Raw genomic sequence first — 27,111 nt, forward strand, 5'->3', positions numbered from 1 at the left:
AGTGGGAGCAGCCCTCAGGGGAAGGTCAGCCTCTGTAACATTTAGTGACTTCACAGTCTGGGGGCCCGCAGACCTGGGATGGGTCTAACATAGCATTAGCAAGGCTTAGGCTTTAGGGAACTACATTTTCCCAGGAGATGAGAGAGCTCTGTCTTTTCAAGTCCCAGAAGCCCATGAAGCTCGATGGAATTTCTAAGAGTGCCCAGTATTTTCTAGAATGAATGACCAATGCCACACCTGGTGTGAAAACCCCTGAGTGAACCCAGGCTGACTACCCTTGCAATAGATGGGGCAATCTCTGAGGTCAGTCAAAGCCCATTGTCCCAGCCCCTTTCTCCAAAGAGAAGACCCATCCTGGTAAGAGACACACCCTCATCAGAGCCAGCCAGCACCCCATGTTCCAAAGGTGGTGGTGGTGGTGTTTTAATCACTAAGTCTTGTCTGACGCTTTTGTGACCCCAACGACTGGAGCCCGGCAGGCTCCTCTGTCCATGGGATTTCCCAGGCAAGAATACTGGAGCAGGTTGCCATTTTCTTCTCCAGGGAATCTTCCCAACCCAGGATCAAACCTGAGTCTCCTGCATTGGCAGATGGATTCTTTACCACTGAGCCACCAGAGAAGCCCAAAGGTGTGGTACTCTCTGCCTTCCCCCTTTTTGTAGAAAAGCAAAACAGATTTTAGATTTCCATCCCCATACACTCAAATTCCACTCCTCTTTCACTCCAGAAATGACTCCAACATCAAACAACCAAAATACTTGGGTCACCTCTGCCTCTACGAGAAGAGGCTAAAGGTTCCTCATTTTTCTTTTAGAACGTAGCTGCTCTTCATTTAGCGGGATGTTATCATCAATAATCAAAACCGAACTGCACCCGGTGAAAATCAAGCAGCGCTTCCTCATCAGGCACCCTCAGTCTTCCAGCGTGTTTATAATCACTAATTCAGACTTGCGAAAAAACTCCTCAGGCAGAATAATGATGTTGGTCCTATTTATTTTGAGACCAGGAATTTCTAGAGGCTCATTGACCCTTTGTACTCCCAGGAAGGAAATGAGCTAACCACCAGGATTTTGACTACCTTTCTGATACTGCTAAGTCGCTTCAGTCGTGTCCGACTCTGTGCGACCCCATAGATGGCAGCCCACCAGGCTCCCCCATCCCTGGGATTCTCCAGGCAAGAACACTGGAGTGGGTTGCCATTTCCTTCTCCAATGCATGAAAGTGAAAAGTGAAAGTGAAGTCGCTCAGTCGTGTCCGACTCTTCACGACCCCATGGACTGCAGCCCTCTAGGCTCCTCCGTCCATGGGATTTTCCAGGCAAGAGTACTGGAGTGGGGTGCCATTGCCTTCTCTGTCTGATACTTAAGCTATATTTAAATAAATCACTGAAGGACTTCCCTGGTGGTCCAGTGGTTAAGACTTTGCCTTCCAATGCAGGGGATGAAGGTTCGATCCCTGGTTGAGGAGCTATGATCCCACACGCCATGCAGTCAAAAAACCAGAACATAGAACAGAAATTATATGGTAACAAATCCAATAAATGCTTTGAAAGGATAAAAAAAAATGTTTTAATAACAATTGGAATTGCATCCATTATATTTCCAGAGAACGTCTGGTGGTAAGAACAAGCCTGCGTGTGTGTGGTCAGTCACTAAGTCATGTCCAATGCTTTGTGACCCCATGTACTGTAGCCCACCAGGTTACAAAGCCTGTCCTTCGTCCATGGAATACCCCAAGCAAGAATACTAGACTGGGCCCTCCTCCGGGAGATCTTCCCAACCCAGGGATTGAACTGGAGTCTCCTGCATTGCTGGGGAAGTCTTTACCACTGGTGTCAGCTGGGAAGCCCAAGAACAAGCCCAGGGGCCCAATTTTAGCGGGTTAACCCTTTCTTTACAGCCAGCACTGCCTAATGAAATCTGTGTCTGTTCATTTCTTTAAAAAAAAAAAAAAAGCCAACTCCAACCTCACTGTGCCCATCTAAGGATGGAACAAAGAGACAAATAGCCCTTCTGCTACCGCTTCCCCCAAAGAGCAAGTTGTGGAAGACAAGTGTCCACTCCACAGCTTCAAAGGTATCCACCTTCCAGCCGATGCACTTCACACATAAACTGCCCACATGTGCACTTAGAAATGCACTCGGCGGCTTTCCCAATTATCCTCTGGGCTTTTGGCTTCTAGAAAGCCATCTTTCAGTGTTAAAAGCCATAAACTCTTAGAGATGAAAACACTAACCCCCTTTGGAGATGAGTCACTGGGGATGGTATTCCAGGAAAGGGCTCCAGGGCACCCTGGGTGGAGAGAAGCCCTACCTGACCACAGAAGTGGCGACAAAGGGACTCGTGCGTCACCCAGAGTGATGCTGGTGTGTTAACACAGGTGAGAAGTGCACCAGGGAGAGTCCTCCTAGGCACCAGCTTGCTGCCACCAAGAAATCCACCCCCACGTGATTCTTAAGGACCTGGCGTCTGTCTGCACACTCAGTATCATCCACAGCACAGGCTCCTCCAATGGTCCCGTGATGCTCACGCCTCCTGATATTCATGCCCTCAGTATCATCCACAGCACAGGCTCCTCCAATGGTCCCGTGATGCTCACGCCTCCTGATATTCATGCCCTCAGTCACCACCTCCCTTGGCGACTTGCTCAATGCAGATAACAGCCATCAGTGGTAGAATGGCTCGTCCACAATTAGGTTGCAAAGGCTGTGACCTCAGTCTTCCTCATGCTCTCCTCCATTCGTGTCTGTTCTCACAGCTGCCATGCTGTGAGCTGCCCTACAGAGAGGCCCACGTGGCAAAGAACTAAGGGTGGCCTCCAGCCCATGGCCAGTGAGGAACTGAGGCCCTAGTCCAACAACCTGCAAGGAACTAAACCCTGACAACAACCACGAGAGTGAGTCTGGAAGCAGATTCTTCCCTGTTGATCCTTCAGGTAAGAGGCCAGCCTTAACTGAAACCATAATTACAGTCCCATAAGAAGCCTTGAGCGGAGAAGGCGATGGCACCCCACTCCAGCACTCTTGCCTGGAAAATCCCATGGACGGAGGAGCCTGGGGGGCTGCAGTCCATGGGGTCGTGAAGAGTCAGACATGACTGAGTGACTTCACTTTCACTTTTCACTTTCATGCATTGGAGAAGGAGATGGCAACCCACTCCTGTGTTCTTGCCTGGAGAATCCCAGGGATGGGGGAGCCTGGTGGGCTGCTGTCTCTGGGGTCGCACAGAGTCAGACACGACTGAAGCAACTTAGCAGCGGCAGCAAAAAGCCTTGAGACAGAAGGCCAGCAAAGCCACTTGGATTCCTGGCCCATGGAAGCTGTGAGTGGATAAATGTTGTTGTTAAAGCTACCAGGTCTCGGGGTAATTTGTTACGCAGCAATGGGTAACTGATACACCCACTCATGTTCCAAATGCACCAAAGAATTTCACAGTAAAGTTCCTTAAGTCTTCCTCACATACTAAATTCACAAAGCTCTCCCTTTCCAGGCTAACTGATCTGGAGATTCTGTATCGCTCTTTCTGAGACAATCTTCCTTCCAGCTTAGCCCAGAATCCTTTCCTGATCTCCTTTACCTTAGTGTCTCAAGGAGCCAGCATCACTGAACAGCCACAGGACAATACACTCCTCTAATTTCACCCATATCCGTGTCCTGATAGCCAGAGTTTTATCTGCCTTCCTGCTGGACAAGGACCCCTGACGAGCTAAAGGCTGTGTTTTGCCCAGAGCCTAGGGCAGTGCCTGCCACAGAGGGCACTGGATCAATGTCTGCTGAATGGATGAACAAAGGCCTGAAGGGGCATCTTGGGGGAGACGTTGTCCATTTCAACCTCTCCAGTGAGTGATGAGACTGTATTTCACCACCTCCTGTAACGGGCTCTTCAGAATCCTTGAGGATGGAGGACAGGGAGATTGCCTCTGTCATCTTGGAAGCGTTCTCTCTTAATAAGTAATATTTCATACCCCAGACTCTCATCCAAGTCCATCCACTATTCACACAGTCCTGCTCAAACAGGGCAACTGTACGTCTCAAATTCTGCTCTAGTTTTAGTTTTACAGACCATAAAACATATAGAAAACAGACTCTCAACTTTTGACCCTTCTTTTATTAAACTCTCTTCATATAAAGAACAACACAAACGGGGATTATGCTTTAAAATCACATGCAAGTCCGAGGTAACTTTTTTAAGATATCAAATGTGGTAATGATCAATTATGATAATTACTGATTTTTTAAAAAAGAGAATATTCCTTCTATTATTTCCTGCTAACCTTTGACTATTTAAAAAGTGAAAAAATAAAAATTTAAGTCATAGTATTAAGTATTTTTTAAAATGTAAGTATTTTACAAGCTTCGTTCTACCTTATAGCCTCCAATGCGATGTTCCTGCTTAAATTCCTTCCCGTTTTTCAGCCACCTCATGGTTGGTGTTGGATTCCCCCCAGCTGGGCAGCGGAACTTGACAGTGTTGGCTGCTGGGACCGCGTGCAGCCGTTTTTCCATCTTTTCTGTGTTGGTCCAGTACGGTGCTCCTGTTTTGGAAAACGACATTAAAATGTACATAGATGGACAATTGCATCTCCATCAATAAACCCCTAACAGGTTTGTATGGGAACGATCTGACACTTTCAAAACTTTGGGGTAATATTTATCAATACATTAGAGAAACATTTTCTGAAGTCTGATCCAGCTGGCCTCCCAGAAGGTCCCTGGAGATGGGCTGCTTAAGAGTTTATTAACAGGGAACTTTTCTTTCCCTTGTACTTGCTGCCAGAATATAAATTCATGAATGTTTTAAAATGCTACTTTAGACACAAAGCGACAATACATACAGTAAGAACGGCTGAGTTCCCCCCACCCCAAAAAATATACCATTTTAGATCGCCGCACCTGTGAAACGATCACACATACACATAAACAAATTGTGTTCAAAAGCCACATCAACTTATCCACTGGCGCTTTAAAGGGTGATCAGTAGTATAGCTTATCATCTCAACCCTGTGCATGTTCAGTCATGTCTGATTCTTTGAGACCCCATGGACTGTAGCCCGCCAGCCTCCTCTGTCCATGGGATTTTCCAGGCAAGAATACTGGAGTGGGTTTCCATTCCCTTCTCCAGGGGATCTTCCCAACCAAGGAATCAAACCTGAGTTTCTTGTGTCTCCTGCATTGGCAGGCAGATTCTTTACCACTGAGCCAGCTAGGTAGCCCTTTTATTTGCAGACATGGCCCCAGAAGCTCTCACACATTTAATTCATTAATGCTGACAACAATTCAATTATAACCCCTGTTTACAGATGGGGAAACTGAGTCACAGAGCAGTGGCCGGAAGCCACAGAGCTAGAAGCGGTGCAACCAGGATTTGAGCCAAGGCAGTCTGATTCTAGGGCCCACTGTCTGTCTCCCCAACCTACTCTCAAAGCACTGGAATCCATACTTTCAACCTCCCTGACACACAGGACTAGCATCCAAGATAGACAGCCTCAACTGGAGGCATGCTGTCTCCTTTATCACTGCTCAGGGTTTCCGCTGACAACATTCTGTACAGTGATTTAACTCTTCACACGCGTGTTTCTGTCCCAGCAAACATGTGACCAAAATCCCCATATCCCCCTGCCCAAAGCATCCATCAACAGGGCCTGGAACATCCAAGAACATTCTAGAACACTGAAATTCTAGAAGACTGATCCATAACTGCTTACAAGGGTTAGACTGAGCAACAATTCACACCCCCCACAAACCAGAGGCAGTGTTGCGGGGAAGGGGCTTTGTCTCCAGTATGATTTAGAAGTTTCCTCTCCTGTTTTGTGGATGGCACAGCACATTCCTGGCAGGGTACCAATGCCCTTCACTTAACAGCCAGGTTGTCGTGGTAGAAAGAGGAAGTGGAACTACTGCATTCAGAACACCCACCCCTCTCTGCCTCACCCTTGCTCTTGAAACCTGCTATAAAAGGTGGAGTGAGGGTTTCTTAATGCACTGTGTCTTCTTTACCCATCTGCATATCTAAGTGTCAAGGTGGAGGGTGGCGGGGTGGGGAGGTATGGCTGGTATGGACGTGATGCTAAGGCAGAGCCAAGTGAGGCAGAACTTCTCAGTCTGTGTTCCAGAGAGAGAAGGCCCAGGGGAGGGTGGGTGGGGAGCCAGGGCAGAAGGACAGAGCCACATTCTCACCCCTGCATCCAGTTGCATCTGTAATGAGCAGGCAACTTGGTAGCCACTTGACTTGGGCTGTCAAACGCCCATAAACACACCTAGTCTTTTGAGGGGGTCCCCAGGGAGTACTCAATTTCTATTTATCACAGGTCTCCCAGGGCCTGGCATATCCCGAAACAATTTCAATCATCTTTCATTTGAAAAGCTTCTACTTGGCAAAGTCCATCCACAGCCACTGAAAAAGAAAGTGTTAAGAGCACAAAATAAATAATGAGCTTTGTCGATACACAAAGGCTTTTACAAAGCTGACCTAAATGAAAGGCATACCTCATGCAGTCAGGTGTCTGCATTCATGTCATCTGTTTAAGTAAACACAATAGCCTCTTCATATGAATTAGCTAAATATTAATGGAGTCACTCTTTCAGATCCCATCAATTACAGCTGCCCTGATCCTATGGAATGTCTTTTCTTTCTTTTCTTATATAAAAGAAATCAACAGATACGTGCTGTGTACCATTAGGCACGGTTTCCGTATTCCCTGGGTTGAAAAGCAGACTGAGCTTTCAGCTCTAGGAAAATTGCTCTGTTCCTCTCTCATAGGGCTAAGCTGTGGGTGAGCCTGTAACCTGCCTGGGGATCACCCACACCACACGGGCACCTATGGCTGTAGCCTGTGGCAACAGCACACTGGCAACGAGCACCTTTTACTTGGCCCCGGAGTAATGATTTAAGGACAAGAGTGAAAGAATTTTGCTGGAATTTCTGGCAGGTAGCCACTTTCCTGGGGTGAAATTTCAATCATCAAAACTGCACCTATAAAACCTGCTTGTGCAAAACAGACACGGCCATGTTTCTCTCCTAAAGGCTCAGAGATCACAGGTGAGTGGGGCACCATGAAATCTAATCAACAAAGCAGAAGCCAATCGCCTGCATGACCATCACTGGAAACCTGAATTCATGACATCTGCTCTCCCTGAGGAACTGTAAAGCTTGACTCAACAGAAAGGGCCAAGGTTTTGAGGTTCCCTGTGTAGCAGCGATGGGTCACCGCCAACCCCCATGCAACCCCACTCTGGGTGGTAACATCACACAGGCATGATGCCTTCCTTCATGGTGTCCAGCTCACAGATTTTATCAGGAGTGTGATGCTGGAGAGGAGGGGCTATTTTAGTGTTTTACAATGGCTCTTTCTGAAATAAACTAGCTTTGCAAAACTTGAAGAATCTGGACGATCTAGAAAAATAATCACAGGGATAGCTCTGCTGTGCTTCCAGCATCAACGTCCTCTGCAAACTCTTCCTGTCTTCAGTGTTTCCCGCTGTGTGTGCAGTGTTGGACATGTGGACATGCCAGGGCCACCCCTCCATAAACTATAACGCAGCTGGACAGAAACAGGGACCAGGCCCGGGACAAAGCTCCTCTACCTAAGGAGGCCCTCTTCCATCCAAGGCGGTGACCAGCATGAACAACTTCCATTTGCAGGAGGGACTCAGTTAACGAATTAATGATCTACAAAGGCAGAGACGACTCTGGCACTCGGCAGGCACTCAGTATTGATGGCCAAGGCCACATCATGTTGCCTGAAAGAAGTGTACGGTCTCCACTTTGCAAACCTTCCCTGGTATAATCTTAGCGACCTATTTAATAGAGAAGGAACGGTGGTACAAACCCCCAATGACATAAACATGGATCATACCTAAATCAGAAGTAAAGAAGTTGACCTAGACATAGGTATGGCCCTTTCTGCTCTGACATGCTCAAATCTTCTGACGTAGTATGTAGCAAAAGTACGACATAGTCATTAAAAACTAATAATGACCAAGTTAAAGGGACAGTCAGAGCCAGCCAAGATAAATAAGTACAATCTCGATGAGATTGTCCTACTCATTATCATCTTCTACACTGAAACAGATATTGTACGTTAGTAACGATGCCAAGGAAGTACAACTTTAATACAGCAGAAGCCTCTTAACATGTGTCTGGTGAAGCAGATTCATAACCCCACAGAAATGTCCCTCAAAGTTCCCTCCACACAGCCTTTCTTAACCCCCTTCATCCCACCAGTAAAGATCCCCTCCTCCTGCTCTGGGCCCCCATTTTCTCAGTTATGCGTATGTTTCCATGCCCAGGGCGTTTCTATACTGAAATATATTCCTTTCGATGTCTGCTGACCAGTAAGAGTGGATCACCTGGAGGTTACAGCTTAAGTCATCTTCAGATGACGGAGCAGACACTCAAGCGTTTATCGAATGGATGGACAAATGGATGGATGGACACCAGACGGAGAACTGTAAAAAGCTTGAACTATAAAATGAGGGCGTTGAACTGAAAGTTCTGATAAGGCCCTTCCCAGTTCTAACATTCTTTTCGGGTATCTGTCTATATCCTACACAGATACGGATTCTGTCAGCAAATGGTGGGATCAGAGGCTTTGTTTTCACCATGTGACTTAAACCTAAGGAGAAAAGATGGACTGCTGAGCCTGTTCCCACAAAAACTCTTATGTATCTCAACTCTAACATCTAAGGTTTATGGTGTTCTCTCTCTTTCTCAAACCAAATAGAGGGAATACAGCCTGGGGGTTTAAAGGAAAAACATGAACTCCTATTACCATGTACCAAAGGAGACCTCACTGGCCATCTGGCCCAACGGCTGGTATGCTCAATGTCACTCAGAAAGGTTAAGTGACGTGATCAAGGTCACACGGCCAGAGGCTGGGCCGAGGCTAGGTCCAAGTCTCCAGCTCCCTGAGCAGTGCTCTTCAACCACTCCATGCTGCCCTTTGAACTCCCCCATGGTAATTAAGTCAAAAGTTCAAGATTTATGTGCGCTGTGGCTGCTGATGACTGCCAACTGTATTTTTATTGATGTAAAAATAATAATAATAAAAAAAAAAAACCACAGCCTGTTTCAGCTCCTAGATTAAGCCTCACAAACTCTCTAAAGCCCCACTAAGGCCTCTGTCTTAAGTCTATAATTAGGGCCTTTAAAAATATCACTAATCAGGACATTTCAATGCTTTGACCCTCAATGAGGGAAGGGGTACGTGTCTGAGAGCTCTCCCCTATCCTCGCCACAGACTGCACTTCCTCTGACTTCAGTTTTGCATAGAGAAAGAGAAAACAGACAAAATATGAAGATGTCAGGGAAGGTGTGACTGCAGGGGGCAGGAGGGCTTTATTTGAGAAGTTTCATTAAAAACGACAACTTGCTGATCAGCGAGGCATTCAGTAAGATACACTGTAAAACAAACCAGGCAAAGTGACCCCCTACTGGGAGACCAGTTGCCCACGGAGGTCCCCAGGCTCTGCCTTAAAAGGGGACCACCGATGGAGCAGAGGAAGGCTGAGAAAGAAAAGATATTGAACCTGGCTGAGTAGATGGAACATCATCACTGGCTTCTATGATGAAACACCAAACCATGAGATGAGGTTTCACTGAAAAGGAATTTCGAAACCTTTACGCAGCTTATGTATTTTTTTTCAAAAATGCATTTTCTTCAACTCCTGGAAACTTCAACACAACTAAGAAACTAGCATGACCAACTTAGAGACAATCTCTACCAAGGAACAATCTGAATTAGAGAAAATGTGACCATGATCTGCTACCATCAGCAGGCCTGAGGTTGAATCTCAGGCCAAGAACCTTCATTTTCCCGTTACTGCCCAAAAAAAAGAACCAAAAAACAAAAAAAAATCCCCTTTCTCCCTAGTATGGAAGATGGGCAGCTGCAGGTCTCAAGGAGAATAAAACCAAAATCGAAAATTATCTTCTCTCTCTTCACTCAATAGTAAGAACCACACTCCACTTGATACAGCTGTCTTACTATCAACTCCCTCTAGTTAAGCAGCCAGCCTGAACCTTCTGTCAATCACGTTCTTCCCAATAAGTCAGTCTCAAGCTCTTCAGAAACAATAATCACTTAAACACAAGCTGGTGGTAATAAAAGTACCTTGAAAAAAATGGACAGACATGTATACTTACTTGCTGCCAGATAATCCATTAAGATACCGAGTACCTAGGGAAGGTAAGGACTAGTTAAGTTATGCTTTTCTAAGCTAAAAGATAAAGCTTGACTTTCAAAATCCTCAACCTGGATGCATTTCAAAAATTAGCATTTGAAATCGCAACTTTCTGTCCAGAGAAAGTCTCTTTCACCAAAGGGCATATGTAACAGCATTATTTCCTGGCAGCCAGGCTTGTAATGACATCACAAGATTGTTCTGCTCAAGGAACCGTCTAGCACTGGTAAAGTGTGACGTCATCAGCAAGTCAGCTGCTAAAATATGACCGGAGAATGCCCTTCACATCTGTGATGGAAGGACCTGACTTAAAAGCGGGGGGGCGGGGGGGTTAGATCAATCAAATCAGCTCACTGGAGGGATTTTCAAAGCACGTGCAGCAGGATGTTAATAGATGCTATATTTTAGAAAAGGGCAATCAGTTTGGAAAACCCTGGGAATGGACAAAAAGAAACAGATGTTTTACTACAGAACTTTTCAGAGCTTGTATTAGGCTGATAGACGCCATAAGTCTTTGAGAAAGGGTTACGGTATGAGATATTCTCCAAATTCATTTTAAAATACAGCTGATTTTTTGGCAGGGGATTATTCAGAACCAGGGTTCCCAAGGATACTCTTTGAGAAACACCGACTTATTCTCTTCATGTACAGACCAAACCTGAACACTGCTCTGTTTTCAACGGGATCCGTAAAAGAGATTCTGGGAGGACGGTGATACCACAAAATATTCACTCAACATCTGGGCTAGTCATTGCCCTTCAGAAGCAATCTAAGGGGAAAGGCAGGTACCATACATTGTACAATGGAACATGCAAACACTCAAAGCCACTCAAACGGCCAGTATAAACAAGGAAATCTACAGAGGAGCCCACTTTTGAGTTAGGTCTCGTAGGATGAAGTAGAAGTTCAGATATACCTGAACACTGCAGAACATTCCCATAAAAATCAAATCAGACCTGGAGCTTAATGGATGGCAGTTTCATGGCCAAAAGGCAACAAACCTGCCTTAATTTTTGACTGTTATTTTTACCATTATATTTGGCTACCATGTTTTCTGTACTCTGTACAGAATCTAAAAAGAATTCTACCAGGCAGATAAGCTTGCCTTCTTAGAGTGCACTGCCAGAATTAGATAAATGAGAATATCAGCAACCGGAGTAACCTGCCATCTATTTTTCAAGTCAGATGATGGACAACTAACGTGGACCAAGCCCCAAAAAACTCTTCTTGGAGAAGCTCAGAAATATCACTGTCAGCAAAGGGTCACTGAAGCATCCTTTGTTAACTTCACTAAAGGGGATCTTTCAAACACACCCCAGGGGCATTTCCAGACAATCAGAAGACACAGAAGGAATCCATTTGGACGCATGAGTGGTTTCCAGGTGGCTGAAAATGCAAAGAATTTGGTGCTTCTACAGTTTTCCCTATTAATCAGGTCAGGCATTTGACACTCGAGGTGGCAAAAAATTGTTTTAATGGCAACATCCCCTTCCCCGCTTTGCCAATTACCCTGGCCGTGGCATTCCTCTGTCCACGCCGGCCACAGCTGCTTAATCTCAGCCGCCCCAGGCCGCACCTGTGAATCACACCAGCCTAATCACAGTAACAGATGGCAGAGGCCACGCAGCCAGCTAAGAACTGCTATCACTTTAAATCACGTCTAAAGTTTCACGGGCCCCAAACAGAGGCAGTTCCCGACTGCAGTATCTCCCTGGTACAGCTAACACCAGTCCTTAATCACCCCAGAGCACCCACTTCAGGGCAAAGCTGGTGTCATTCGAGAGCTAATTACAAAGAACCCTGGTTGCAAGGTGAAGGCACGGCGATTCACTCAACGTGGGCTGGCATTCATTAAATGGAACAACCTACTACCTGGGCACTGGGCAGTCAGCACTAGTGTTCAGGAAGCAGAGAGAGTCATCAGAGAGGGAGATCAGACAGAGAAGTAGTTCATTCAGCCTACTTGTTACATCACCTATACCTTCTGTTACATTTTATTACTTCCTGCGTATTCTGGGTAACATGCTGTCAGGCAGGGGGCTGATCACTAGGACAAAGGTCTCCAGCACGCCGACAGAACCTCACTGAGTCTGACGCCCCAGACAGTGCAACGGCTACCACACGTGGGTACCACATTAGAGCTGCCCACGACTCTGCGAGCACCCTCCTCCCACCTGCATCATCACCCTGGGAACTGGCAGAGGGGCATGGCGATCAGACAGGCAACAAGCCTACAGCGGAAATTGCAGCTCGGCTTTGTGTTCATCGAGTCAGAGATTCTCAAGTCAATAAAACACAAACAACTCCTCTCTTCACCTTAAGAGGTTGCTGGGGGCACTGACTGAACCAGCAGTCAGAGCAGAGCCTGCCCTGAGCAGACCCTTCTCATCACCGTCAGGCTCACAGCCTCTCGTGCCAGAGCCAACAGTAAGAAGTGAGTGACATGTTCTAATCTACCAGTGTTTTATTACTAAGTCACAATAATAAGAACGACCACCTCATTAAAAGGCTGGTACAAATGACAGTGGAAGACACTTTCACTGACCCCGTCACCCTCTGTTTTACCAACAAGCCTTCTAATAGTCAACTCCTATTGGAGGCAGACCTGTGTGTGTGTGAATCCCTAAGCCAGCGGTTCTCACACTTACTGTGCAGCATCAGAGTGACTTCCAAAGCTTCTAATTCAGCAGAAGGTCCCAGGTGGGCCCTGAGAATCTTCACTTTTAGTAAGTTCTTGAGTAATGATGATGCTAGTGGTCCAGACTGCAAGCTTTCTCTTGTCAGAAAGTGAAAACTAATATAAGCCAAAATATATCCCTTTTTGCCTATGCTGCTAGGAGACTCAGAGACAAATCTAGTTCCCCACTGAAGAAAAACATTATCCCAGGTGCTGAACAACACTGATTGTCTCTTCTTCCTTGAAAAAGCCCTGGATCTATTTTAATAACTAAGTGTCCCATTATTTAGGTCTTGTTTAAATTTATTAAACTGACTAATATCCTTTTGAGAAAAGGAAGGCTATAACATCGAAGACTATAACATCCAAGAATGCCAACGACCGACGTAAGGTCACTTTGGAAATATTCCAGCCATGTTATTGGAAAATACAACTTGCTGTATTTAATCTTTTATTGAATAAACACTCACAAATGTTTTTCTGAGCAGTGTACAAATATGCACTCTAATCTTCATAACAGCCCCCAAAGATATTGTTATTATTCCCATTTTACAGATGAAGAAACTGAGGCACGGAAGTTTAATTACTTGCCCAGTTCAGCAGTGTTGGAGAAAGATTTGAACCGAGGCTGCACAGCTCTGAGAGGCCCACATTCTCACTCACCAAGTAAAGGTCTCCTAGTGTCAGTTAAGACAGTGTTCTGACCTGTCCTTAAACATGCAAACAGCATTCGGTGTCCCCCCTTTTCTACTGGCAATATAAGGCACGCTTCTCTTATTTCTGCTCAGCAAGCAATAATATCTTAGCAGGCCACGATTTCACAACCTCTGCACTATCGACATTCTGGAGAAATTCTTTGTTACGGGGCTGTCCTGTGTACTGAAAAGATGTTTATGAGCAGCATCCTGGCCTCTTTGATGCCACTAGCATCACCCCATTCCTTCGGTGAAACAAGCAAACATTGCCCCGTGTCCCCCAGGGGAGGGGGAAAGAGGAGAATCCCCCCAGATGGAGAACCACTGGGTCAGGCCAAGCAACATCGACAGGAAGAAGACAGGATGTCATGTGATTCTGCTGGCTTTACGCCTCCAGATAGCGAGGAACCGGAGGGGAAAAGCAAGCCAAGGAAAGAAAAGTCGTGAGTGCTTTCAAAAGAAAGTGGCTACTGACCCAATAAGAAAGGACAAACAGTACAGAAGGGTGTTCAGCAACACTGCTTTATTCTCAGGTTTGAAAGTCAGGAATAGAAGACACAGTGGAGAAGTGGGGACTGCAGTCAACAGCATCCCAAGGAGTCGCCAGGGAGACAGCTACGAGTCAGGACTTCCCACCGAGCTCTCCTCTCTCGGGGACGTTCGGAGACTACTTACTCTTGCTGTTACTGTTCTCACTGACAAAATCCTCCGAGCCATCTGCGTCGTCCTCATCATCTCCGGATGAGATGGCATCTGTATTCAAAAGAACACAGCCATGGTTGTGTTTTTGCAAAGCAAAAGGTTGCAATCATCTACAACTCAGGCCTCCTGGAAAGGGAATTCAACAACCCAGGAACCCAGGCAAAAAGGAGTCTGAGATCGAGTTTAGTTAAGATGGTTTTAATGGCTTAAATTTCCTCTCCGTGATGACAGTTGGTCTCTATTATGATTCTTCTCGTGTTCTGCTTTCACATTATTTAAACATGCTATAAAATGGGATATACTGGAACGGGACTTTAAGCTTCAAACGGTATTCAAGTCCCCAACAAATTTACTGATTGTATAATAGCTGAAGATTCTTTCCAACGCAATCTTTCAGCACTCGGGGTCTCCTTCAAGAAAGAATTAGTCCCTAGAAAATCTTAACCCTGGGGTCTTCTGACTGTTTCCTAATAATCTGAAAAAGGAATTTTAAACTCAGCCACAAAAGGGGACCTGGTTGCCACGTGGAAGAAAAGTCAAGGAGAGAAACTCAAATTTTAACAAAAGGAAGCAGCAATCTTTGGCATCCAAATTTCAACCCTACGTTCTAAATGCCAAGGATGCCGGTGGTACAGGAGTTTAAAAAAAAAAAAAAAAAAAAGATGTATTTTTTCTTACTTATAGGAAAGTGTGCGGTCTTAAAAATGTAACATTGCACATGAGAACCCTGTCATTTTTAACGACCAGCCTCTCTCATATACCAGGTCCCACAGAAGAACTTCAAAAACAGATCAATCACCAACTGTGAAGCTCTGAGCCCAGTATCCAATTAGCAGACCCCACTGTGGATTTCACTGGTCTGATAACGCTTTACCCAGAAAAACGACTACGGGGAAGAGAAAGCGGAGAACTGGCAGGCTGACTCACCTGTAACATTGACCATGAAGTAGACAGTCTCACTGTCTACGTTCCTAGCAGCAGTACAAGCATAGAGGCCGGAGTCTCTAGGCGTGGCACCTTTTATCTGCAAATACTCCCCAATAAGCACTGTCCTATTGTTGGGCCCCAAATGTACCCCATCCTTAGTCCAACTGATCATGGCGGCATCTCGCAACAGGCAGCGCAACTCTAGCGACTCCCGGGGCGCAGCCACGTAAACTTCTGGTTGGGAGATTTGGTATTTGGTTGGTGGCTCTGCAGAAAGGCGGGAGAGAGAAGATGGAGACAGATGGGAAAAGAGGAAAAGGAGAGAACGTCCAACAAAGGTCAGTGGAGGCCCCTTGACTCCCAGGAGAGGCAGTTCACGGTTTTTTTTGGTTTTTTTTTTTTTTCTTTTTTTTTGCAAATGGCCCCAGGGGTGTCTGTCTGCCTCTCCTTGTACCCCAGGAAGCTGCCCTCACCAAGGAGCGGAGGAGTGACTGAAACCAACCAGAGGAAGCACCCAGCGAAAGCTGCCCCACTGAGTCTCCAACAAACCTTACAGCATTCAACACAAACCCAAAACCTGACTGGCAAGGACACTGTCCCAGTTTAAAGTCGACTGTTGATCCAAAGCCTGCTTACCACCAGTACCCGAAGAAGTCTCGCATTGTGGCATTTTTAATTTGTAAAAATGTGTGTTTTCACAAATGGCTTCATTCCACATGACTGCGCTGTGTACACACACTCACACAAACACATACCTCTCCCTATTTGTGTGTGCTGACTTGCCCTGTTATCACAAATCTGAGCTTCTTAAAAAGAAATGCCTCAGTTTCTCAGGCTCAGATCAGAAAACTGCTGGTCTGGGAGACTGACGTCTGTGCTGTTTCCCTTAAAATGATAAAAGCCTGGAGGCCTTCACGTCAAAGCCGAAAAGAGAAAACACGCTCCAGGGAGCTGAGAGGCGGTCCCCATCGCACGTGTGTGTGGTAGTCTCTCGGTCATGTCCGACTCTTTGTGACCCCATGGACTGTAGCCTGCCAGGCTCCTCTGTCCATGGGATTCTCCAGGCAAGAATACTGGAGTAGGCTGCCATTTCCTTCTCCAAGGGATCTTCCCAACCCAGGAATCGAACCCAGGTCTCCTGCATTGTGGGCAGGCTCTTTACTGTTTGAGCCACCAGGGAAGCCCACTTAAATGGATCTTAAATCGCACTTAAGTGGACCCAAAGGAAGGTGCGGAGGCCTGCAGGCCTGGTGCTCTATCTGGAGAGCTGGGTGCCTCCCTGCTCCCCAGCCCCCACACAGCCCGGTGTCCAGGCTCCTCAGCCTCCTTCTGCCTTGTCTCCTCAAGAGCTTTTCCTTCCTCCCTCGCCTCCCCACTGAACCCCGCCCATCCTTCACGCCCCTCCTCGCGATCACGCACGCTCTCCTGGATGAGAGCCTGCCACCAGCCACCCCAGCCCAGAGCAAAGTGGGTCTCTCCCCTTCACCAGTTCCTGGGGATGGGCCACATTCCAGATGGACTTGTCCCATCCCCCGAGGAGATGCCCAAGATGCTAGAGGGAGGGCTGATGTCTCTGGTTCTTTGCGAGCCCCTCCCCTGACCCAGGCAGGCACATGGAAGGTGATTGTTACAAATCGGAGAACGGTCCCAGTGACTCAAGAGGTAAAGAATCCACCTGCAGTGCTGGAGACACACAGGAGATGAGCATCTGGGTTGGGAAGATGCCCTGGAGGAGGGCATGGCAACTCACTCCAGTACCCTTGCCTGGAGAATCCCACGGACAGAGGAGCCTGCTGGGCCACAGTCCATGGGGCCACAGAGAGTCGGACATGACTGAGCATGCACACGGTCCGCAAGCATGCAGGGCAAAACAGGCCCGGGAGGACCTGGCCTCTGCTAACAGAGTGAGCAGGAACTGTGCGTCTTTAAGGAGAACAGCCAGAGCCGCTGGCTGGGACCCACGAGAGTCCATGAACTGGCTTTCAGCCTTCACAGAGAGCACTATGAATGGTACCCAGAGTCCCAGGCCCAGAAAGCCCATAGTGTCTCAGCTCTGGGATGGCTCCGAATCTGATCAGCATCACAAGGCAATTGTGTTGTCCTTAAGTGTGGTCTGGACAAGGGTCCCACATGAGACTGAAATACAGTTACTTCATGTTTCAGTGCCAGGGTCCAAGAACAAGCGAGGGCCACACGCATCAGGTTATAGAAATCCATGCTCCCCGACCCCCGACCACCACCCACTGTGGAGGGCCAGGGCTCCCCAGAGGGGCACCTCCCAAGGCAACCATACCAGCAAGGGCCTAGACACTGAACAGGATGGGAACATAAAGGGGTAATCACAAAGAAAACAGAAGTCACATTTAACCTGGAAAAACTTACACCCCAAAACAGGGCAGAAAGCCCCAACTGACAAGAAGGTTACATTTCAAATGCTTGTTTTTTTGCAGTCGACAATTATTTTACTGAACACCTACTATGGGCCACATGCTTTTATCCTGGATGCTCAAGAAGCAAACAGAAACAAAAATACACCCTGCACTTGTGGGTGATTAATTACAGAGGGGTGACAGATAACAAATATAAAATCTACAAAACTATAAAGTCTGCGGAGTGGTCCCGAGTGTTAGGAGGAAGAAATACAGCATGTTAGGGGCACATCCAGAGAGGCAGGCTCTGGACTACAGAACAGGAGTTGGCAAACCACACAGCCTCTGGGGCCAAACCCAGCCCATGGCCTGTTTTTGTAAACAAAGTCGTGCAGGTGCACAGCCATGCTCATCGCTTACATAATGTCCGGGGCTGCTGTGATATGACAGTTGACAGATCTGGTGACCTGCAGAGCCTAAAATATTAACAGTCTTGCCCTTTACAGAAAATTCGCCAGCTTCTGTTGTGTAGGATCATCAGAGAAGGCTTCTTTAGAAAGAAGGGAAGGGCAAAATGATGCTTACAAGATACTGCTATTAACTTAGTTGGAAGGTCCCCAGATGGGGCCTCCCAAGGCTGTTTAAGTCATAATGCTGCTAAATTCAATGACTAATAAAATGTACTGAACTCTGGATCCTGAGCAGAAAAGGTACGGGAAGAGAAATGCAGGGTAGAGGGGAAGAGGGGGAGAACAAAGAAGTCAGTTTGGCCGCAAATCTCAGACTCTCTCTCACTTCCTGCATCCTAAAGTCATGGCCACACAACATTGCAATTGACAAGCCTCTCAAGGGCACGTGGCCCACCCCCTTTTACAGCTGGTCAAAGCCAGGATCAGATGTCATTTGAGTCCTGGGTCTCCCACAACTGATTACATAAACAGCACCCACAATGTTAGAATGAATTGACACTGCCTCAGCCTGAGTTATAAAATAATCGCTATTTATTAGGACCAACATTGCATGATCAGCAATTCACCAAGAGTGTTGTGGAATTTGCTTTCCTCTGAGCCAGAACTGGTCATCAAGAGATGATTGAACAAGGAAACAGCTGGACAGAGCAGCAACACTTCCCTCCCTTAAGGGAGAGTCCGGAACCCATGTGGCCCATTCTGCTCTGTTCTGTCCCCCTGGCCCTTGGAAAAGGGAAAGCCATGTAACTACTTCATGGAGGCACAGGAGGACTCTAAGACAGTTTTTTGTTTTGTTTTTAAGAAGACAAAAAAAAAAGGCAAGACACTTGCAGTTATGATGCAGAAAAATCTCTCTCCCAGACAAAAGGGAGAATTATGATTTCTCAAAGAAAAGCATTTTCACTAAGAATCCTCTCCTTCATCTGAAACAGGCAAACCACAAAGTCTTGCTGAATCCTAGGGTATCTAAGATGCTGGCCCAATATCACCAAAAAGACATCACTACCTGCTGCTGCAGGAGGAGGGCCACATCCTATTCAGGCTGGACACACAGGAGATGCTAGTGGAAGGGGTGCTGGTGGAGGACAGAGGAGTCTGGTATGCTACAGCCCATGGGGTTGCAAAGAGTGGACATGACTTAGAGACTGAACAACAACCTGCATGAGAAAAAGACGACACCCTGAGTTCCAAGTGCACTCTGCTCCTGCTTAAGCTCGTGAATGCCCCCAAACAGAATACTCTTTTGAGAATCCAGCAAGCCATCCAATATGAACCTGATCTTCCAACTATAACTTACGGGGCCAGTCACCATCACCGTCACTCTTCAAGGCTGAAGACACTACCAAGATCACAAGCACGACTCTTCTCAGAGGATAATCAAGAGGCTACCTGGATTTATGAAAGTGAAAGTCACTCAGTCGTGTCCAACTCTTTGCGACCCCATGGACTGTAGTCCATGGAATTCTCCAGGCCAGAATAGTGGAATGGGTAGCCTTTCCCTTCTCCAGCAGATCTTCCCAATCTAGGAATTGAACCAGGGTCTCCTGCATTGCAGGTGGATTCTTTACCAACTGAGCTATATCCCATAGATATAAAATGATGTTACTAATGATGGGCTCCCAGCTCAAAAGGACTGACTGATAAGGTGACTTGAGATACTAAAAGTGTTTTTAATTTCCAAGAAAACCAGGTGAAAACTATCACCCAGCTTTCCAATGAGATGATCAGCTTCAAGGATAGTAAAATAATTCCCCAAAATACATCAATAGGGTGAGGATGTTCATTTATAAAACAAGACCATCCACCTTCAAGCTCTGAAACCATTAACTACTCCCATGGGGAATTCAGAGAGTGTGTGCTCCTCCACCCCCCCAGCTGATTATTTCACAATAGGCTCATCTGAGGGTCTGGGGCATCTTTGGGGAACCCCAGCAGAATCCTGTGATACTCCCACGTAATTTAGGAGGACACATTTTAGGGAGGGTGGGTGGATAACTAGAAAGAGGGGAAAAGGGAAGAAGGGGTTAAAGAGTCAGGGAGGGCGGGCGAGTGGGGTCTACAGTGGGAAGGGGTGGAATGACACACCTAGCCCCTCCCAGGCCACCCAATAGCTCCCGCGGCCTAGTTTGCCTGCGTCAAAGCCATCCCAGGCCACAATTCCAAGAACACCGATACTTATTAGCAGGGACCCAGACTGGCTCAGTGGAGGCAGCTCTCTCCCTGCCCCTCCCACGTGGCCCCCGGGGCTTGGTTTCCCTTCTGGGGCTGCCATCTCCAGGTGACTCCCCACCAGGTGCTCCTGAGTGCTCCGAGGACACCGCCACGGTGGGACCGCCCTCCTCTCGCTCAGAGGGAACAATGGACCAGATCCTCCCAGGGCAGAAATGCTGCATCTGTGGGACCTGACCAACCCCTCTACCTTTGGATGCAACCTCCTTCCAATGCCACATCACCAAGCTGCACCGCCTGCTCTATACCATGGGACAGTTGACACGGGCAGAGTATTCCCTGGGAGGTTTAAATGATACGTTTTATGGCAATATTACCAGTTCCTCCATTTGTTTTTTTCTGGTGATGGAGCATACTTTTTACTCTTTTTTCAGAGGAGGGGAGAACTCACAGGGAGCACACAGTCCAACACGTCCCTCCTCTGTTCTCGCCAAAACACAACAGGAGAAGGTTCCAGAAGCCACTTTGCTACACAGCAAGTGCTCTTTCAGAAGCTTCCATAGACAGAAAACGTCTCTTCACACCTTTCGGAATATAAACAACAATCCACAACGAAGCAACAAGGCTGGCACACTCGCACCAGTGCCGGACGTTCGTCGTCACCGCAGCTGAAAGCGCCCGACAGACAAGGCACCGAGCTTACTTTCTGAGGATGAAGAGGCTCACTTGTTCCTACCTGCTGAGTGCACGACGAGCGGGGACAACTCAGTTGTGCGTATCTTAGGTTGCATCATCTGAACTTTCTCCCCATGAGTTTCAAACACTTGAGAAGAGCCAGCGGCATCTTATCAGGCAGCTGCTTTCCAATAAATGGAGTAATCTGATATGCAAAAATGAGAGAGACGGGCACCCGTACAGCTTGGCGAAAAGTGAACAGGGTGAATAACAGCTGCCTCAGCTTATGGTCAGCGTGCGATTCCTGCTGGAGCTCCATCTCCTTCCCGCCCCTAAGAAACTCCAGAGCCCTGATCTACGGGAGCTACTGGAATTTAGAACTGAGGGGTGGCTGACTGCAAAGAGAAGATGTGTGACGTCAAACAGGGCAGAGGTCTGACATCATGCTGACGTCACCAGCTCTACCTCCTGTACCCTCACGGGGACAGGAGTCCTTGCTGGAGGCGACCAGAGTCCAGGGTGGGGCAGGGAAGTCTTGCAAAAGGCAGAACAGGCTGTGGTTTCTGGGACTTCGCTGCTGAATTCTTCGCCCGGCTGAATTCTTCCCCGGTGTCATCAGGAGGCCGTCTTGAGACAACTGAAGCAGCGAGCACGTTTGGAACGGGGAGCTATTTCAGGTATCACTTGACGCTGCCAAACCAGCCACGGCGGCACTTCAGACTGCCACTTTTTATAATGTTTGCCTATAAACTTTTCCCGTGTGGTTTTTGAAATGGCGCCCAAATGCAAACAGGGAACAGATGGGAAACCCGCGTCTTGCCCTGTCCAATTGCTTCGTGCAGAACGGATGACAGGTTTAAACTGTTAAGGAAGAAAAGAGCGGCATATGCCACAGGGACAGCAAACCACGTTACTTCATAAATGCACACTTTTCTGGGGCTTCCTTGGGACCAGTGTCTTTTCAAAGGTCAGGATGCTCACAGCTAAGAAGGGAAACTCCAGCTTCAAGGATGTGGGGTGGGCAGAGGGGTCCCCCAAGAGGTCTCTCCATCTCAGAAAGTCAGAGGCATCCAAACCCTTAACACATTCCTCCAGAAAAAGCGGACGAAAGGGAGAAAGAAACAGAAAGAAACAGATCCTAAACAGATCCCTCTGTGAGACAAGGAGGGAAGGGAGAGAGAGGAAGGGACGTCCTACAAGGGGGTGTGGACAGCGGGGGCTCCCTTGGGAACTACAACACCCGCGTTTGGGGCAAGAATAGTAACCCAGCCTTGGTTCCTTCTGCCACCCTGCACAAGAAGAGCAAACATCTGTGCGGTGGGGCTGCCACTGTTTTGACAGAAGAGATACCCGGGATGGAGCTGCACGTGCCCCCGAACGTGGCAGTCCACGGGCACACAGCAGGCAAGTGTCTGTTCCAGACTCGCCCTCTGGTCTTCACGATGGTCGCAGCAGCCACACCCCAGTCCTGCCAAGAAGTTTGAACTGGCCAATACCCCGCGTTCTCTCCACAGGAACGGAATACAGAACTGCCTCACATACACGGCACTGCCAAAGTGCTTTTTACCAGCTGGACAGGGTCCAGACAGACAGACACCTGGCATCACTTTTCAGTGACCCATGGTGTCTTAGAGCACAGGGACTTTGGAAGAACATAGCCTCCACTTTTCTAAAGCACAGTTTCCATCTAGGTGGCATCCAAAGTTAGCTTCAGAAAGATCTAAAGGTCCCGGGATCCCCCTCATGGAGTCAGAAATGACCACCCTTGTGCTCCCCAGCACAGGGGCCCTGCAGACGGCCACCGAGCAGAAGCAGAGCTGGCTGTTTTCAGCTCAGAGAGCCTCGAAGCTTCGCCTTTACAAGAACGGGCTTGCAGAAGACAAAATCCGGACATCAAACGGAGGCCTTATAAGGCCTGGGTACTACTTGTTCCTTCGGGGTGGGAAGGGAGACACAAATACTCTGCACAATATAAAGATGAAAGTTCTCTACCTCAAGAAATACTGCCAACATAAAAATGGGGGCCTTAAGGAATTCAAAGCCCTGGAACATGGGAGAAGTAAACAGGCTGCAGTCTCCTCTTTCCAGCCCGTGGTCGGGGTGTCTTCTAGACTCATGTGTCAGGACTTAACACTCTCCCTGTGGGTATCATGGGGGCCAGGACGACCACTAATAAATAGCTGCCTCTGCCACAGAAGCTTGACTGCTCCAGAAACTCTAGCCTGGCTCGCATTCCCCCTGATCAGGCGGGATGATGGCTAATGCTTCCAATATGGTAACCATTAAAAATTATATAGTTAGGCACACCCCTCCTATAATTTAGGTCTCTCTTTGAGAAATAGGGCAAACAGCTCTCTGAGTCTGAAAAGAAAGGATATTTGTTGCTGCCTATGAGAAAATAAATGCATAAATAGTCCAAGTGCCTTAAAAAAGCACCATTTAAGAGTCACCATTATCGCCTAATATTTGGACTCAAAATGTACAAATATCCACTCCCTAATTTGTCAGCATCCCTTGATCCAATGCTTTACACTATTCATTATAGTGCTCTCCAATAGGGAGAAAGAGCGACACAAAAAGATATTTTTGCTCCTGGACATAATATGTGCATCAAACATTAGAGCAAAAAAACATTCCGGAGGTCCCCACTGGACCACCAAGAGGTGAGCATCAAAACAGAACCATCTGCAGAAGGTCCCCAGATATTGGCAGCTTTGGTTGAGCAAGAACTTCAATCTTGAGCCTTCTCTTCAAAAACCATTTCCCAGAGAGATAAGCCGTTAGATGATCTAGTGCCCAGGAAGCCGAAACGGGCGCTATGTCATGTCGGAGGGGCTCCCCCGGCCCAGGCTGGACGGACGGGAAGCCTATGTGCTCAGCCACCTGGCTGTCCAGGCCCCAAGCCTCCTGCCTCCTGGAGACACGCCTGCCAGACACAGCGCAGGAGGCTGGCCCTTCTCAAAACCTGGGCTTCCTCGGGCATGCTGTTCCAAGGAAAACCACATCATCAAAAAGCTGGCCCTGCCGACTGACCGAGACCACTGGAAAATCTCCCACTTTTTCTCAGTGGAAGGCTTTGTACTTGTGTCACCACAAGCAGGAAGGGGGACGAGGGGAGCGGGAGGGGAACTGATGAGGAGGTATAGGGATAAAGGAACGAGGGGGCTTGGCCTGAGCCTTGTCGGCCCCCTCTTAAGGTCAACGGTGGCCTTGCCGACGCTTCACCTGTAAAACGAACACACATCATCTCCGGTCCTAAAAAGAGAACCCTCTGCACCCCCCAAAAAACACGTTCCTCCCCGAGTCCTGGTGACAGCGCTTGGCCCCAGGCAGCCCTTTCCCCTGTACAAAGTGGGGGGGCCACCTTCCTCATCCAATGCTCCTCCGGCTCCCGGAGCTGTTCCCTGAGCCCAAGCATTAGGTCTTACTTCTGTCCCCTCCCTGGTGACTCTTCAGAAAAGGCGAGAATGGGCTGGGATGTTAAAAAGACCAGACTTAGAACAGGCCTGACTCTCAGCTCTGCCACTTAACAGAGCGTGGGACCCGGGACAGGGCCCTCGGCTTCCTCATCACTCAGGGTTCTGCCCCTGCAGGCCAAGAACCATGAGCCAGTGCGTGGAAAGCTCCGCACACAATGGCTAGCACTTAGCGAGAACTCAGAGGTACCAGCTATGGGGAAGACCTTGCCGTTGAAATCCTTATTCTTTGGCTGCAGTTGGCTAACCCTGAAAGGGGGAACCCCCTAAAGCATATCGTCCCAACTTGGAAGGGTGGGGATGACAGAAAGAGAGCCCCTAACACACGATTTACAGCACATTTATCTATAGCTGCATTCTGTTTTCCATTGGCCTGTGTGTGTGTCTGTGTGCGCACACACATGTTCTCAAGAACAGGAACACGCACTGAGGCCTCCCTGCCCTTCTGGAAGCCCTTTCTCTACCCCCATAGCCGTGGATGCGCTCTGAACTCCATCCCTGGCTCCTCCAATCCTTTTGCCTATTTTCTGATCACCATCTCTGCAGCTCTTCCCACCACCACACGCCAGTGCCCCTCAAGTCCCTGCTTGCAGGTTCGTATTCCCACCTGCCAGAGGGAACACATTACCTGGATGCCAACCGAGGTCCTCTCCAAAACAGGCAGGTGACCTTCCACCTTGTCCTCCTCCACTGGCTTCTTGCTGAATAGAGTCTCCATGTGACATCAACTCAAGCCCCACATCTGCCCTAAAGCCCCTATGCTCCCTCTCACCCCTCATCCCCAAAGCTCCTCCCCCTATTCACTCTGCCTCTGCAGAGCTGTGCCCCGACTCAGCTCTGGAAAGAAAGCAAGGGCGGATGTTACTCCCACGGGCCCACTGCTGCAGACCTCTGCCCTATCTCTGAAAGATCTCTGCAGTTCTCATCATCTGTGGGTGGCCCCATGTTCATCATGAGCCACTAATCTTTTGAAAAGCAAATCTTACCTCTACTTAAAAAAAAAAAAAAAAAAGGGCAGTGGGCACAGACCACTCCACACTTTGACAAGATAAAACCCAAAGAACATCACCCAGGCTAAGGCCTTGGTTGCTCCTGGCCCTAGATGCCTCTCCACCCGCCCCCTCACAGCTTAGGCTTGTCTGTTCATATGGGCACTGTTCCCTCTAACTACAACCCCAGTCCCAATACCCTGCATGGCAAACTCCTATTCAGGCGTCAAAGCCCAGCTCAAATATCTCATCTGTGAAAACTCTTCTGATTCCCATTAAGACGGACTGCATGGCTCCCGTCTCCAATTCATCGGGTCTTTGTTTCTCCATCTAGTATATTCCTACAGAATACAGTCTGTCTCCATCCACCCACCCATTCCAAGTGAGAGTTTGGGGTGGGCACTCTGCATAAAGACTCTGCATAAACACCATCCAGACATAGCTTCCAGGGCCCCACTTCCAAAGTTCCTAGGCCAGGAGACCTGAGGTAGGGTCTGAGATTCTGGATTTCTTCCAAGTTCCCAGGTGATGCTGATGCTCCTGGTCCAAGGCCATCTCATGAGAAGCCCAGCTCCAGGATCCCAGGACAAGCTGGAGACCCGCTGTAGCAGTGATGAGCCCAGTCCACTTGGGCAGCCCCTTCACATCGCTCAGCCTCAAGAGTCCTGCTTAGCAGAACTGGCTACCTCTGGGCTGGGTCAAGGTCACCATGGGGACAAAACCAGAGGCTGCCTGGGAAGGCTTCTGGCAAGTGGAGGTACATCTGAGAGATGTCCCCCACCCCAGCAGAGGTTCCCTGCCCACCCTCAAGCACTGGCCAGGCTTCTGCTTGTGGCCTATAGCTTGATATGACTGATCAGCAGATTTTATTAACATTTTTCCAATCATGTGGGATTGAAGGCAGGAGGAGAAGGGGACAACAGAAGATGAGACGGACGGCATCACTGACTCAATGGACATGAGTTTGAGCAAGCTCCGGAAGATGGTGAAGGACTGGGAGGCCTGGCATGCTGCAGTCCATGGTGTCGCAAAGAGTCGGACATGACTGAGCGACTGAACAGCAACAAAAATCACGAGGGAACCTCAATTTGCATTCATCTGACTTTAAAACAGAGTTTTCTTTCAAAAGAACAAATCTACCACATCATATGTATATGTTACTGAAGCAGGGATTTCTGGAATGTTCCTAAACATTCGAGGATCTTGTAAGAGTCACCATTATCAACAGCCACGTACAACACCCGTCTGATTCCTTTTGTAAAGGAAGAGGCCTGTGGCTTATGAAAATACCATTTACTATTCGTTCATCCAACAAATCTGAGATACTAGTATGGGGCAGGGGGCACAGTAACCCCCACAGAACTCCCTAAGAAAGAGGATCCCAGCTCGACTCAAGGATGACTAATGGCAACCCCATGGCGGGCCACAAAAAAAAAATGCTGAATGCCTGAGGCCCTGGGTTCCAGCAAGTAGGGTAATTGGCCAGCATTCCAGAGAGCAAGCTCCAAAGCCAGCAATCTGACTACATTCCAGAAACAAGTTTTCAGGGGCGGTCGGTCAGCTTTCCACCTTAGCATTACCTGTGGCTCACAGGGCCCGTTACTAACACAAAGTAGAGAACCAGTGCCAATTGAAGTGGATACCTTTGTCCTCTAAGTCCCTTAAAGTGTAAGTGTTAGTCGCTTCAGTCACATCCGACTCTTTGTGACCGCATAGACTGTAGCCCGCTAGGCTCTTCTGTCCATGGAATTTCCCAGGCAAGAATACTGGAGTGGGTTGCCA

The 27,111-nt window shown here is 48.0% G+C and overlaps 1 protein-coding gene across 1 annotated transcript in view; it reads right to left on the reverse strand.

The window, feature by feature from the left end:
• FGFR2 (fibroblast growth factor receptor 2) overlaps positions 1-27,111 on the reverse strand; it is a 99,468-nt gene that overhangs the window by 60,623 nt on the left and 11,734 nt on the right. Inside the window, exons 2-4 of the mRNA XM_052660647.1 lie at positions 15,182-15,448; positions 14,228-14,305; positions 4,364-4,533 (exon numbers count right to left, since the gene is read on the reverse strand). Of these exons, the coding sequence (XP_052516607.1) occupies positions 4,364-4,533; positions 14,228-14,305; positions 15,182-15,448 (515 nt within the window). The remainder of the gene's footprint in view (positions 1-4,363; positions 4,534-14,227; positions 14,306-15,181; positions 15,449-27,111) is intronic.

Source organism: Budorcas taxicolor, chromosome 23, assembly GCF_023091745.1.
Source record: "Budorcas taxicolor isolate Tak-1 chromosome 23, Takin1.1, whole genome shotgun sequence".
Taxonomy (NCBI): domain Eukaryota; kingdom Metazoa; phylum Chordata; class Mammalia; order Artiodactyla; family Bovidae; genus Budorcas; species Budorcas taxicolor.